Source organism: Crocodylus porosus, unplaced genomic scaffold (assembly GCF_001723895.1).
Source record: "Crocodylus porosus isolate Cpor-Errol unplaced genomic scaffold, CroPor_comp1, whole genome shotgun sequence".
NCBI classification, from domain to species: Eukaryota; Metazoa; Chordata; order Crocodylia; family Crocodylidae; genus Crocodylus; species Crocodylus porosus.
In genome coordinates this window covers 14640657-14654453 of record NW_017728932.1, presented here as the reverse complement: position 1 = coordinate 14654453, position 13797 = coordinate 14640657, and the positions used below count along the sequence as shown (strand labels likewise).

Sequence of the window (13797 nt, the reverse complement as noted above, 5' to 3'; positions counted from 1 at the left end):
CTTCCAGTGTGCCCACGTCCCCCCACATCTTAGTGTCATCAGCAAATTTGAACAGGGTGCTTTTTACCCCCTCGTCCAAATCGCTGATGAAGATGTTGAACAGTGCGGGCCCGAGGACCGAGCCCTGCGGAACTCCCCTGCCCATGTCCTTCCAGGTTGAGAAGGACCCATCTACTACCACCCTCTGGGTGCGGCCCTCCAGCCAGTTGGCGACCCATTTGACTGTGTTCCTTTTGTAACATTTGTTCCTTTTGAAATACTTACTTTGCTGCAGATCAACATGTTTTAAAGGGCTGCCGGAATGATGAATGGAAAAAAATGTCAACCTAGAGAAAGAATAGTACCTTAAATAATATGTATAGCTAGATTGTAATATCCATGTTAATGTTTTACTCCTATTGAGATTTTTCAACATCATAGAAGTAATACATTCTGCATAAACCTGAGAGGCGCATATAAGGAAATCTGTATTTTATGAAAATGTAATACAGAATGCATACAGTTGGAGGAACCTCTGGATGTCCCAGGGCAAGACTATATGGAAATCAGCAGACTTCTGCATCTTGGTTAAATCCCAGTCTACAAGAGACGCTACTACCAGGGAACCCATGGTATAAGGTAAAATGTTTATATTCATAGTTATTTAAACACATGCAATGCTCATGTAATAGTATGCATATCATCTCCTATATTTTTTTATCATTCCTTATTCTTACTGCTTTGCTTCTGAAGGTATTTTTCCTTGCAATGGAGTAAATTAAAACAAGTATGATTATTGATTTGAATACACAAGTAGTCAAATGTATATAAATAATATTTAATTTTTAAGACAGCCAAAATTATTATTCTCCTTGAAAGTGAGGACAGCAATAATAGATCATAGCTATTATTCATACTAGCTTCCCCACTGTAACTTCTTAAACATAAGTGTTTATAATAAACCAAGAATACCAACAATTCGGCCAAAGAAAGCTTCTCTCAGCACCATGTGCAGCAAGGGAAAAGTCAGTCTTTTGGAATGTATGATTGCTCTTTTTGTAATTGTAGTGTCTTCATACTATAAGGCAGTTTATAGATATGTGGATAGAGAGATATCATATCCTAACAGAATGGTAGTATAAAGAATAGGGCCAAATTCATCATTTATACCACCTCTGAGTCTGTTACCTTATTCTTACTATCTAATCAGCGCTGAGGTGCCCCCCCTTGCTCCATGTATTAGAAGTCAATGAGTAGACTGCATTAAAATGTATATAATTCCTGGAATTGTTTTATTTTTTTACAATACCAGTAATTGATTTCTTCTTTAGGTTTTAGACAAACTTGGAGCAGCTTTGGCTGAGAAAGTAAAGCCCCGACTGAGGAATCGTAAACAAAGACAAATGATTTTTCATCTCCTTGGCCAGCATTTTGTTACAAAATATTTTAGCGAGTATCCTAATCAACCTAGTCTACTGGTAAGTGAGTGATGGGAGTTTAGTGGTAGAAGCTTTGTGTATAGAAAATGATAAAGATGGCATATTTGTGTATATTCATACCATAAAGTAAAATTGATTATTTTGTTCTCAGTTATAAAGTTATATTTTTAAATTTTGAGTGTACTTAATTGATCCAAATAATATATATTATAGATACATATATAGCTAGATAGACATATCTATCTATCTATAGATGTCTTTTAACTTTACTGTAATAGACTTTTAATTTGTTTTTCCTCCTCTTTAGAAATTTGAAAGGAAAACATGATGGCTGAGCATTAACATTTTTTTTATTTGCAACCGTGGTTCATGTCCAGCTTAAATGGGGTATCAGACTCTCAGAAAAGACTGATCCTTTAGTCCTAACTTAGTAAAACTCTCATTTACATTATAATTTCATGGTTAAAGGAGTCTGACTTTCATGGCTCTGCTAATGATAAGTCATGATCATCACTGGGGATGATCCTGCAGTTACTTCATGAATTGTATTTCAGTTACCTGCATTTGTTTTCTGTTCTATTTTTGTCTACTTTTTTGTGGCTAGGTGGGGTATATCTTAGATATTTAAAATAGTAACTTATTAGACCAAGGCAGAATACGTCGCTCACATGGCGAGGATGTTTGTCACAAAGCAAAGACATGTTATGTCAAGAAGAAAGCTACATACTGAGAAGTAAACATGACTGGATATTCTTTCTGGAAAAAAATAAGAACACTCCTGAAAAGGAGAGAATTAAATATTTTGTGTGAAAAAGGTACTTAGAAGTATGTGTGATCCATTTTACTGAGGGCTAAGAAATTCTTGGACATAAACACTTCACTCCATGTTCACTGGCACCAGTACTCTTTCCAAGTGACTGACATAAGGCACAGCTCACTAGCAAATTGTCTCTATTAAATCATCCTTTCTTAATATGCTAAATAACCATCTTGGCTCCTACAGCAAAAAATGACAAGAACCATTTTAAAAAAATGTGATGTTATTGTGAGAATCCAAATTTTCTGTTCCTAGTCTTCAACAAACGTGAGTGAGCTAGATTGGGAAACCTTGGAAGAAACAACAAAGATTTGGCTAAATGAACAGCGCTTAAAAGCTGCAGAGCAAGTTTGCTGTCAGTTCAGACTTGGTGAGTTAAAATATATTGTGGATATGTGGAAGGCAGCTCGGGTAACAAAAATACCTCCAGCCATTGCCAAATTTTTAGCAACTAAGACTTAGACTTAGCAACTAAGTCTTTGTCTAGAAAAGTGTTGAGCAGAAGATTTGAGGGACTTGAATGCAAAAACCTACACTTTTTTTTTTTTTTTATGAATAAGCCAAAATCTGATAGTACCACAAAAATAATGTGTCAGAATCTGGTTCCTGCTCTGACTGCTTGCATTCTGGTTATGCAAAACAAGCAGAGCAAGCAGATCTAGTCAGCTAAGTTTCTTTCTGCACTGGAAAAACTTCTGCTGTCAAGAAGTGAGTTTAACAACTCCCCCATCACAGACTATGCTGGCACTCAGTGCAAAGGAATTCCTCTGGCACCATGTGGTCTTGGTCTGTGTGCTCATTGATCTCTGGCTACCAGAATGCATCCCAGAGGAAGTAAGTGCTGGGCACGAGAGCAACCTTCAGGCAGCTCTTGTGTGTTGGGGATCAGTCTACTCTCTGGCTGATTCAGGATCAAGACACTGAAATAATAATACCTATATCTGATACAGTGCTTTTCATTCCTACCTCTCAAAGCATTTTGCAAAGGAGATGGATATGATTGTCCTGTCTTTTCAGATAGAAGGATGCCTAAAGCAGGCCTTTTTTCCCTCAGTTTCTTCTCTAGTCTTGCACCAAATACAACTTTGCCAAAAGTAGAGAATCTTTGCTTATGGGTCAGATTCATCCCTGTTCTCGTTCTTACAGGGCTGAGTTTGGCCAGCTGTCTAATTTACTATTACAGATGTCTTACACAGCTGCCATAGTTATCAAGCTAATTGCACTTCTGAGCCTCTCTTGGACTTTCCAGGTGCACCAGCCATCACATCTCTGTTCATTAAGTCATACAATTCTCTCAGTCTCAGGGAATGCTTTGGGCTACAGTTCCATAGCACAACCATGGCGTTTTTATCAGACTCAGCATGGTTTCAATCCCCACAGTACTGTTCTTCTGGGACCTACTTAAAGTATTATTTATTTAAAATAGAAGCATTTATCAGGTCTCGCTCCACCTTTCACATGAATATCCTGATAGGTCTAAGCTTTCTGCAGACACCGAACACCTATGTCTTAAGTAATAGCTTTTTCCTTTAACCCAAAAAACAGTTCGTTCCATCTGCTTCAGAAAGAGTGCACTTAAAAGCTGTTCAGAACTCCCCCACCCCCTCTTAGGAATCAAGCAACTTGTAACTATGTAGAAGACCTTTTATTTTTTAAAGCCAGTTTTGGCAAAACTGGTGTGTAGCTTTGGGCAGAAATTTGGAAGTAAACCCTTGTCCCCAAGAGGTTTGCTGGGAGGATCGTCATAGCCATAGTGTTGCTTTCTTGCTTGTTTTTCTAAAAGCTTCCTATTATCTAGGCCAGTACATTCATACAGGAAAGTCTAACAGCCCAATGTATTTATGCAGTAACCCTGCTCAGGTAAGACGTAGTGGTCACATGCACTATTGATGAAATTATTATGCATCAGTATTCTTGGACCATCAGCAGTGCCATATTAACTGAAGTAGAAGCTCTCATTTTCATTGATCTGTTTCACTTTTCACTTTAAAATTTAAGTCACTCCATGTGATGCTATTTCCTACCATTGGCCCTGATCCTGCAGTGAGTTCTGTAGAGGCAGACCCCTGTACCTAGGCGGAGCATCAAAGTTGATCAGTTTGTATGCAAATGAAGGGAGGTATTGTGCAGACTCATTGTAGAGTCGTGTAGGCCACAGTGCTTATTGTCTGTTGCTGTTGAGTGTTATATGAGTTCATTATGACTTGTTATTAAAAAAAAAAGCAATTTAATGCATCTGAAAAGAAGAGAACATAAAAATGAAAGGAATATTTATGGCAATAACATAGTCACTGCATCTTAGTAGTAATTACAGTTCACCACAGGAAAGTCCTGCTGTTTTGAAATTGACTTTTCATCCTAGGAAACCTGAAAAATGCGGTCCTAGTTAGTGCTTCTGTAACTCTTAATGGGATCTAGAAATTAAACAGCTACAGGATTCCTTCTTTCTGTGTGTGCCCCTGACTATATTTGTCTGCATATAAAAATATTCTCTCTTTACTTAGGTTCATGTTTTGAAAGGTATCTGGGTGCCTAACTCCCATTGAAATCAATGTCTAATACCTGAACATGTTTTAACATCTGGCTCTTAGGGTTTATACATGTGTTTGAATTAAATAGAATTTTTGTAAAGCTAAATTCAACTTTGAATTCTTACAAATATCATAAAAGTGACTTTATTTTACTCACTTAAATACTTACTTTTTAAATAAATGTCTAACTAATTACACTCACTTGGTATTGCAACCTCCTACTTGATCATAAAAGTAATTCTTAGGGATTTTTGGGTTGGAATATGCAGTGTTACTTGACTTGCTTTAAATTTCCTGTTTGACTTTTGAATCTGATTTTCCACTACCTTGACATTTCTGTGTTCATTTAAACTGTGCCAAATGAGAGAAATGTGAGGCACAGCATTACAAAATAGAGTTCTCCATTTATGTACAACACTGGTAGCATTTTGTCTCCAGTCTATATTTGTTTTGCCCAGGTGTAAGCTTTTATGCAGGTTGCTAGGGAGTGGAGAATAAGCTCCTTTTGCACTTGACTCTGTTTTGCCATCTGTGGGAGTCTGAGTATGGAAGGAATAGAAGAGCCAGGACTTGGTATTTATAATTTACTTTGAAAATTAATTCAAATTATGTTTTCCACACAGTAGATAATAACTTTGCAGACTGGCTCCAGAAATGGTGCATTTTCTTAATGATACCTACAACATTGTAGCAACAGAGATGGAGTTGCTGTTGGCTGCACATGAATCACGGCAAAAGGTAGCCTGTTCTTCCTTCCATTGTCTTTTTTGGCTATAACATCTTTAGCATTTTTTTCAATATTCTAGCAAAAACAAAAGCATATCCTCTTTTATAGTGGATGTAAACTGAAGATCTCTTGATGAGCATTCAAAGTTGTAAATTAAGTTTGTAAATACAATGCAATTTAATAATTTTTGCATTCATAGGAGGAAGATTCATTTGATCATCAGTCTTCATTGGAACACAGCTCTAACCAGGAATCAGTTGCAAAGAAAAGCCCAAATTCTGTTGAAAGCGAAGACATTGATTTAGCCATAGTCAGAGAATCTGTTTTGCAATTAAATGAAAAAGGTAAGAGTACTATGTTGTTCAATACACCATGTTGTTTTTAGGATACAGGACAAAAGGCAGGGCAGGGTAGCACCTTAGAGATTAATTAGTTCTGAGGGCCAGAAGCTTTGCTAGGCAACAGCCTAGTTAATCAAGTGCTACAACTGGACTCGCAGAAAGCAGGAGTTCTAAATATAAGGGAATTTAAATGCAAAGGATGGGGGAACTGATGCTTAAAATAGCATATCCACACAGAAAAATCTGATAGTTAAATTTAAGTCGACCATAACTGTCTAATGCTTGGCAAATAACATTAGAAAGCAAAACAGACACCAGCAGTACCCCACAATAGCTCTTCAGGGGTTCTGACTCAGAGTCCTTAACAACACCTGCCTCCCTATCTTCCACAGCAAATTCACGTTATTATCATTCCCTCAGTGGCAAAGCAAACTGTTTATTTACATACACTGTGCTTAGGGAGTGGTTGAAGTAGAAAAATGAGGATTCTTATCTGGATCACTCAAAGTATCATGATATTGATATCCAGGTTCTGATTCAGACGGTTACAATAACTGGGGAGTCTGTGCAATCCATACATAAATCCAAGCGTCAGTTTTTTAAGCCTTCAAAATTCTGATTTAGGGTTTTGGTTCAAGCCCATCTCTATTTGTTAAATACCAGCCACTACAGAAAGTGTTAATGTGATTTAACTGCTGTAATCAAGTTGAAAAGCAAACCTGTAAATGATACGGTAAGTACTTCCCAAAATACCAGTCCCAGGGGAAAGTAGATTGAGAGAAATTCAAAAGTATCTTGTTAAACAGAGCAACTGCTTTGCTTTTGATTTTCCTGTCAGTCAAGACTGCCAAGCCCTGTCTGAAGTGTGTGATTTTTCTCCTTTGTCATAACATAAAAAGTTATCCACTTCAAACACATAGAAGTGCTCCTTCTCACGGAGCTGAGAGCTAATAGAGTTTTTCCAGATGATGTAGAGTGTCTTCCTTTTGTCCATTCAGACTTGAAGTAATTGGGTACAAGACCAGCAAGCATGACTATCATAGTGTGTTTTAAATGAGATTTAGTTTACAACAGAATCTTCACCATTTTGCAAAATTATATGATTCACCCAAACTGTTAAGAGAGTTTATAATAAACTTGATCTACAGCTCTGTATTTTTATCATTGTTTGCTTTGAAACAGATTGTGATAATATATTTTATACCTTAAACAAACAATTCTACTTTAAATATCCAGTTCCGTTGGTGGTACAGCCCTTGGTAACTTTCTTCAGGAATGGAAGAGGTGGCTACAATTCATGAGCCATTTACTATTTATATTTTCTTTTAACAGAGAAGATGCGTATTGGCAGTGATATACACTCACGTATTCTAAATTGCTCAGGAAGTAATATGTTAGGAAAATCTGTCTGTGCCATAATTTCAGTAGATGGTGAAACTATCTTAACAGTATGTAGAAGGCTAAGTGGAAATCTACTTCCAAAGACACTACGACAATTGATATGGACAGATAAACTCCTAAAATCAAACACAAAAGTCCCCAAGACTGAAAGAACAATGTAAGTATTTATTATTTTCCTTGGGTTGGGGGGTGGAATATTGCATTATTTTTTATTAGCCCAGGTCTATGATTTTTTGTAAGGTCCATAGATTCAGAGTAATTCCTGGTTCTGTCACTGGAATTAACCGTAACGTTTTTCAAACTTCTCAGAACAATTTGCCATCTTCACAATGCTACCTTGAAATATTAGCAACAAAGTTTCCTTCTCAGGACTATACTAACTTCTGGTTTTTAGACTAATTAAACTGAGGTTATAGCCACCTTGCGTGCAGAATTTCTAGAATTTTTTGGTGTGTTATTAAAGGGCCATGTTCTAGATTGGTTTAGTGTTGTTATCAGTTGGCATCTTGACCATTTCGGTCTCCTCTGTATCTCAACGCTATCTGGACACAAGGTATATTTTTGACATTTCAGCTCTATTTTACTATGTGGCTTTTACGAATCATATATAGACTCAACATTCAGGGAAAGTAATCATAGTTTTACCTATTCAGAAATATTGAGAGAGAAGCTAGAGTGACATTTGGACAGACAGTGGAGCACCGAATTGCTGAACTAAAAGTTAAAAGTGCTACTCAATCGCCAATATCAGGCCTTATTGAAAATGAAGTAGTGGAGGTGAGTCAGTAGACATTTGCAAATGTCTCTTGCCCAGATTTTACAGTATTTGTTTCTTCTTCTAGGTTTTCATACTTGTCCTGAGCATGTACTTTATAACAAATACATGTTACAATGTGTTGATAATTATAATCATAATTATCATAACAGTTCACACAATGGAGCAATGTCGGAGTCTGCTTTGTGCATTTGAAAATGACTTTGCTGCTATTGAATAATTCAGTAATCCAAAACTCGCAATAAAACCAAAAGTTGTTTTATCCTAAAAGTAGACTTTGTCAAAAGTTTATTGTGTATAGAAACATTATGTGAGTCAGGGACAGGAAGCTATGCCAACATTTCCCTTGGTGCCAATACAGCTACAACTCAAATAAGTATTAAGACAATTTCTGAAGTCTCTGTTGTGAGTCTGTCCTATTCTTGTCATGGCCAACACATCTTAAGCCCAGTTTGGAAGAAATTTATTTTCTCCAGTGATCAACTTCCTATTGGTTGAGCTGTTCAGAAGGCTTTAAAACTGTGTCTTTTTATTGTGAATCCTCTTTATGTAGCTGTTAAACCAAACAAAATTGGCATCTATAGCTGAATAATACAATGTAGAGCGTCTACATCCTGACTGGAACATATATAAAAATAGAACATACGGTCACATAATTGTATCTTTCTCCTTTTACATTTTTTTTAGTAAAGACCTTTTTTTCTTTCCCTTCTGCTGAACAGAAATATGACAAGACACCTTGCATGCATTATTTTGCCTCAGATGAACAAATGATTCTAGAAACCCACAAGACTTTAAATGTCCTATATGTTTTCAATGGCACATATGAACCCTACCTAATTCACTGGCTCTTCCCTTTACAAATGACATTTAAGCAAACAACAGCAACAGGTAAATGACTTCAAACTCAGAAAACTGGTGATGAGCTGTATCACTACATTAAGACGTGAGTCTGATTTCACTTGTATTGGGGATGTTGGTTATACCTGTGTTGGTCTAAGGACATAGGTAGATGAAGTTCTTTGGGTAAATATGATATTTTTTATTAGACCAACTCAATAGTTGGAAAAATTGTTCTTTACAAGCTTTCTGACACAAGCAGTCTTCTTGAGGAAGAAGGAGAGTCTGTTGGCGTTTGTGTGTTCTCCTGGGTGACATAGAAGCTTAAGCCAATGTGCAAAATGCAGGTTTGTGAAAATGCAAATACATGGCAGGAGAATATGACTTAACTTGTATAATTTTTACATTGATCTAAAACTTTAGGTCATTTACACCTGATCTAAAGCCTAACCTTGCAAATATTTACACGCATGCTTTAATACAGTCACATGAGTAATCCCACTGGATAAATGGGACTACTTACATGTGCAGAATTAAACACATGTATAAATATTTGCAGATTCTGGGACTTACTACAAGTATGAGTTTAGAAACATGCCTCAATGGTAATTATATCATGGCTGTCAAGTTGCCTGATCACAAGGGAAAATCTTAATTTGAGACCCCATTTTTCCTCGGAATCTCCTAAAGCCGGTCAGAATTTACTTAAGAAAATGTTAAGCTAACCAGTGTCTCAGTCCTGATTCCCTTTTGTTCTGGTATTTCGGGAAGGATGAGTCTTGCTTGTTTTCAGCACAATGGGGCTTTGTTCTAGGTTGGCCTCTACATTTTAAAAAACAATATGTGCCCAATAACTGGCATTGATGGGATCTCATGAATTCTCAGTTCAGAAAAAATAATGGCAGGATGTAAATCCTCAGTAAGGAGAACTTACAGGTGAGAAAAACAGGTGAATGAGGATTTTCAGGGCTTTAACATTTTTTTCTCTATTTTATTAGCTAAGAATGTTTTTTTTTTTGTTTTTTTCAGCCGAAAATCCCTATGAGTTGGCTGTGTACCTATATTTCCTGCATCAAAATTTATCCCCATCATGGGTAGAAATCTTTGCAATGGCTGAGTGGGTGATGAGCATTCTGGAAAGAGAAGACACTGAATTCTTTGATCATCTTCAGCAGAACTTCAGAAAGACTATTACAATGGACCCAAAAGTACAATATATTGTATAATTGCTGAATTTGTTTTAACTATAGATATCTATATTAAAGCTATTAGCAGGAGTTAAAACTAAAATGTTTGCTGTGGTAAAAGGTAGCATACAGAATAAAATGAGATGTTTCAGTATGTTTTAGTAAATTATTAAATACACATAGGGTTTTTTTTATTTCTGGATTCTTTTCTCTTGTATGTCATAATAGGAAAAATGCTCTGCCTAATACGTTCTCTTCTTTCTGTAGGATTTCTTGGTAGAACTGATAGTTCAAGAAAGAGATGAGGCTCAAGAACTGTATGCCAGTGCAGATAGAGCTGAGCAGAACCAACATCTAGCCAAAGAGTTACTGGGAAGTCCAGTAATTTTCCTGAGAAAATGGATGGGTGAGGTAAGACCTATTTTCTTTGATACTACAGTAGGCTTGATCCCAGTGGGTTGTTCATTCATTCAACCAATCAGGAATAACTATTGAAGCAAATGGAAATTAAATGGTTTTCAGTGAAAAAAGAATCATGTTCCCATTTTTTCTGATTGTACAAAGCCAGAATATGATAATTTATTACATTAAAGCATCTTTCATTGGAAAAAAGTAACATAAAATAAAGAACTATTAAAATGATGTTTTCCTTGGATTTCTTTCTTCCTTTTAACTGTTTTTCTATGGTCTTTAAAATCATGTTGGAACAGAAAGGTTAGGATGCTTTTTTTTTTTAAATCATGCCTCTTTTCTTACTTGTTTCACCACCAATATAAACACACTTGTTTCAGTGCAGCTTCACACAGTGACTTTCTTTCAGCTATGCAATTCTTACTTTTACTTATATACTGAAAAAGCTGGTCATTTATTGTATCTGACTCAACAGTTGTCATCAAGAATATTGCATTACGTTAACATTTTCCTTCAACTAGTAAGACTATAAAGGAGAGAGGTTATGTCTTATTATAAATTGTACTATTTGTTATTACAACTACAGGAGGAGGTGGTCAATTACTGTAAATACAGTCCCACTGTCGTGCTCATTTACAAAAGCTGAGGATCAACTCAGAAAAAAACTACAAGGAAAGGGATGTTTCAGTAACACTTGTTGTCGGGGCGGGGGTGGGGGGTGGTTTCTGTAGCCCCTTAGAATAATCTGAAACTTGTTTGAGTAGAAACATCAAGGTTTGGTGCTATTTATGACTAAATAAAACGTCTGCTTAGCATATTTAATACAGTAGATTTCATAATTTTGTGCAGGGCTTTGTGAGTACAGTGGATTTTCCTGTAGTGTTGTTGATTTGGGATCAATTATATATGTAAGACTGGAGTCGAAAGGTGATGGAGAATTTTTGTCTCTCGATGCTTATGTTGTTAAAGGATTCCCTGATGGCTGCTGATGATTATCCCACCATGAGAAAGGTATGTACTGCAATGCTGCATATTACTATTCAGCTGTCCACAATGATAAAAGTGGTCACAGAAAATGTCGGTGTAAAGGATAATTTTTTTTTTCAGTAATGCTTGCGTCTATCAAAGGGAAGAAATCCATGATATTCACTTTTATTGTAACACACATTTTTATTTGTCCTTTTTTAGTTTTCTAGCAATAAAGGACAAAATATTGTCCGGTTTTACCCACACAACCTTCAGTGTGGATGCTTAAGAACCTGAGAACCAAATTTTGCCTGAGATGTAGAATCACAGAAAATTAGGATTAGAAGGGTCTTCAGGAGGTCCAACCACCTACTCAGAGCAGGACCATCCACAACTATATCATCCCAGCCAAGGTTTTGTCTGGCCAGGTCTTTATAAACCCCCAAGGATGGAGATTCCACAACCTCTTTGGGTAGCCTGTTCCAGTGCTTTACTACCCTCCTAGTGACAAAATTCTTCCTAATATCTAACTTAAACTTCCCCATTGCTCCTTGTTCTGTCATCTGCCACCACTGAGATCAGTCCAGCTCCATTCTCTTTATAACCACCCTCCAGGTAGTTGAAAGCCACGAGTAAGTCCCCCAACAGTCTATTCTTCTCTAGACTAAATAAGCTTAGTTCCCTTATCCTCTCCTCACAAGTTATGTGCTCCAAGCACCTAACCACTTTCATTGTCCTCTGCTGGACTTCCTGCAGTTTGTCCACATCCTTCCTGTAGTGGGGTTCCCAAAACTGGACACAGTACTCCAGATGTGGCCTTGCCAGTGCCAGATAGAGGTGAATAATCACTTGCCTCGATCTGTTGGGAAGTCCAAGCCAGGGGATTTTTCTATACTTCCCTCAAATCCAGGTGCTGAATTCCCAGTTAATATCAGTACTGCTGGCACAGAGTATGGAGAAAGTACTGTCTTCAATATTGATTAGTATCAGTGCTCATACCAAAACATTGCTCACTAAGCCCTGATTGAAAGTGCTTAGGCATCTGATTAAATCCGTTGCTGTTCAGTAAAGCACATATGCATGTGGTTAAATCACACTGCAGCCATATTATATTAGCAGCTGTTTCAAGCCACTGCTTGAACAGTGTAAAAAGGCTTTAGTGTAAATAAGAATGGGCCTTTTTTAAAGCAAAATTCAAATGTTTGGCTTGTATATAATTAACTGTTCTTTTGCAATATACAGATCTCAGAAACTTCTACCCAACTATACAATGATCCAGTAAAAAATACCACCAAAAAATCCTTGCCTCTTGTGTATTTTCTGGATTATTACAGCTACAAAAACATTCCAACCCTACCAAAATGGAAAATAATTACTAGAATAAATTGGAATTGTTTAGTTTTTATTGACAAACAAAAGCTGAGTAATTACTGTTCAAGTTTTTATCCTCATGGTTTAGCTAGCAAAGAGGGAGCATCCGGGCAGTATTGCAGGGAGTATAATGTGCACTTGGAACATTCTTTTAAGAAAAAGCCTTTATTTCCAATCATGAAACATTAGAATCTGTAAAAACATTAACAGGTTTGTTTCACGTACGCTAATGAGGATTGCGTTCATTCTCTTTTTTTTTCAGGTGTTTTTGTTTCATGGTTGTCATCTTCTAACAGCTAATATTCAAATAGCCTGGATTCACCTACAGCAAGGTGGTTTACTATCTGACATCCCTGGGCTTAGCAGGATGAATCAAAGATAGAGAACCTACTTTGGTTAGAAGGAAAAGCATGATTGGATTGAAAATATGAGGCTGGAATTATAAAATTGTCTTGAAATATTTGTTTTTTTAGCATTGAACACTTTATAGACTGTTTTGCTGGGCCCCAGTTCAGCCAGATATTTAAGCAAGTGCCTTCAGAGTGATAGCCTTCAAAGTGAACCCTATGAAACTTCCTCAACTAGAGATTTGTGGTCATAAGGCATGGTTTAATGAGGGAGCATGAAGTGAAAGAACTATGTTCTACATTTTACGTGGAGTATGGTTGACTTACTGGAAGAAAGATAAAACATAAATGTAGAGATACCTTTTACAGATATATTATTAAGCAGTCAAAAATGCCCTTTGCCCTGCGGGCTCATTGCATTAGTGAGACTTTCAAGTTTTCATGTTGTTCCTCCCTGCTTATCACAATATGTGTCAGTCATAGTATTGCATTCTTGAGAGTGTTGGCTTTAGGCACTGTGCTAAAAGTACACTCTCAGATTCACCTGGGCATGTTCACACAGTTTGGAGTAAGGGGGAATGTTATGTTTCTATCCACTACTGTGTTATTCCTTCCCACTTTCTCCACCCACTAGGTTTTCCTCATATAAAATATTGGCTTTTTGA

General features: G+C 36.8%; 1 protein-coding gene across 4 annotated transcripts; it reads left to right on the top strand.

Annotated features, from left to right (window-relative positions):
* Window positions 1-241: 241 nt before the first annotated feature.
* LOC109317163 lies at window positions 242-13159 on the top strand. Of its 4 annotated transcripts, none has more exons than XM_019545678.1 (11): window positions 1370-1457; window positions 2491-2605; window positions 5393-5504; window positions 5693-5837; window positions 7167-7392; window positions 7889-8012; window positions 8733-8901; window positions 9880-10058; window positions 10305-10448; window positions 11298-11459; window positions 13048-13159. In XM_019545678.1, exons 3-10 carry the CDS (start codon window positions 5421-5423, stop codon window positions 11358-11360), a joined length of 1134 nt encoding a protein of 377 aa, XP_019401223.1. In that variant the 5' UTR covers window positions 1370-1457; window positions 2491-2605; window positions 5393-5420; the 3' UTR covers window positions 11361-11459; window positions 13048-13159. The 4 variants fall into 4 exon arrangements, with proteins under 4 accessions (XP_019401221.1, XP_019401223.1, XP_019401222.1 ...); XM_019545677.1 differs by having other exon boundaries at window positions 5390-5504; XM_019545676.1 differs by lacking the exons at window positions 2491-2605; window positions 5393-5504 and adding an exon at window positions 242-618 and having other exon boundaries at window positions 1311-1457.
* The last annotated feature ends 638 nt before the right edge of the window (window positions 13160-13797 follow it).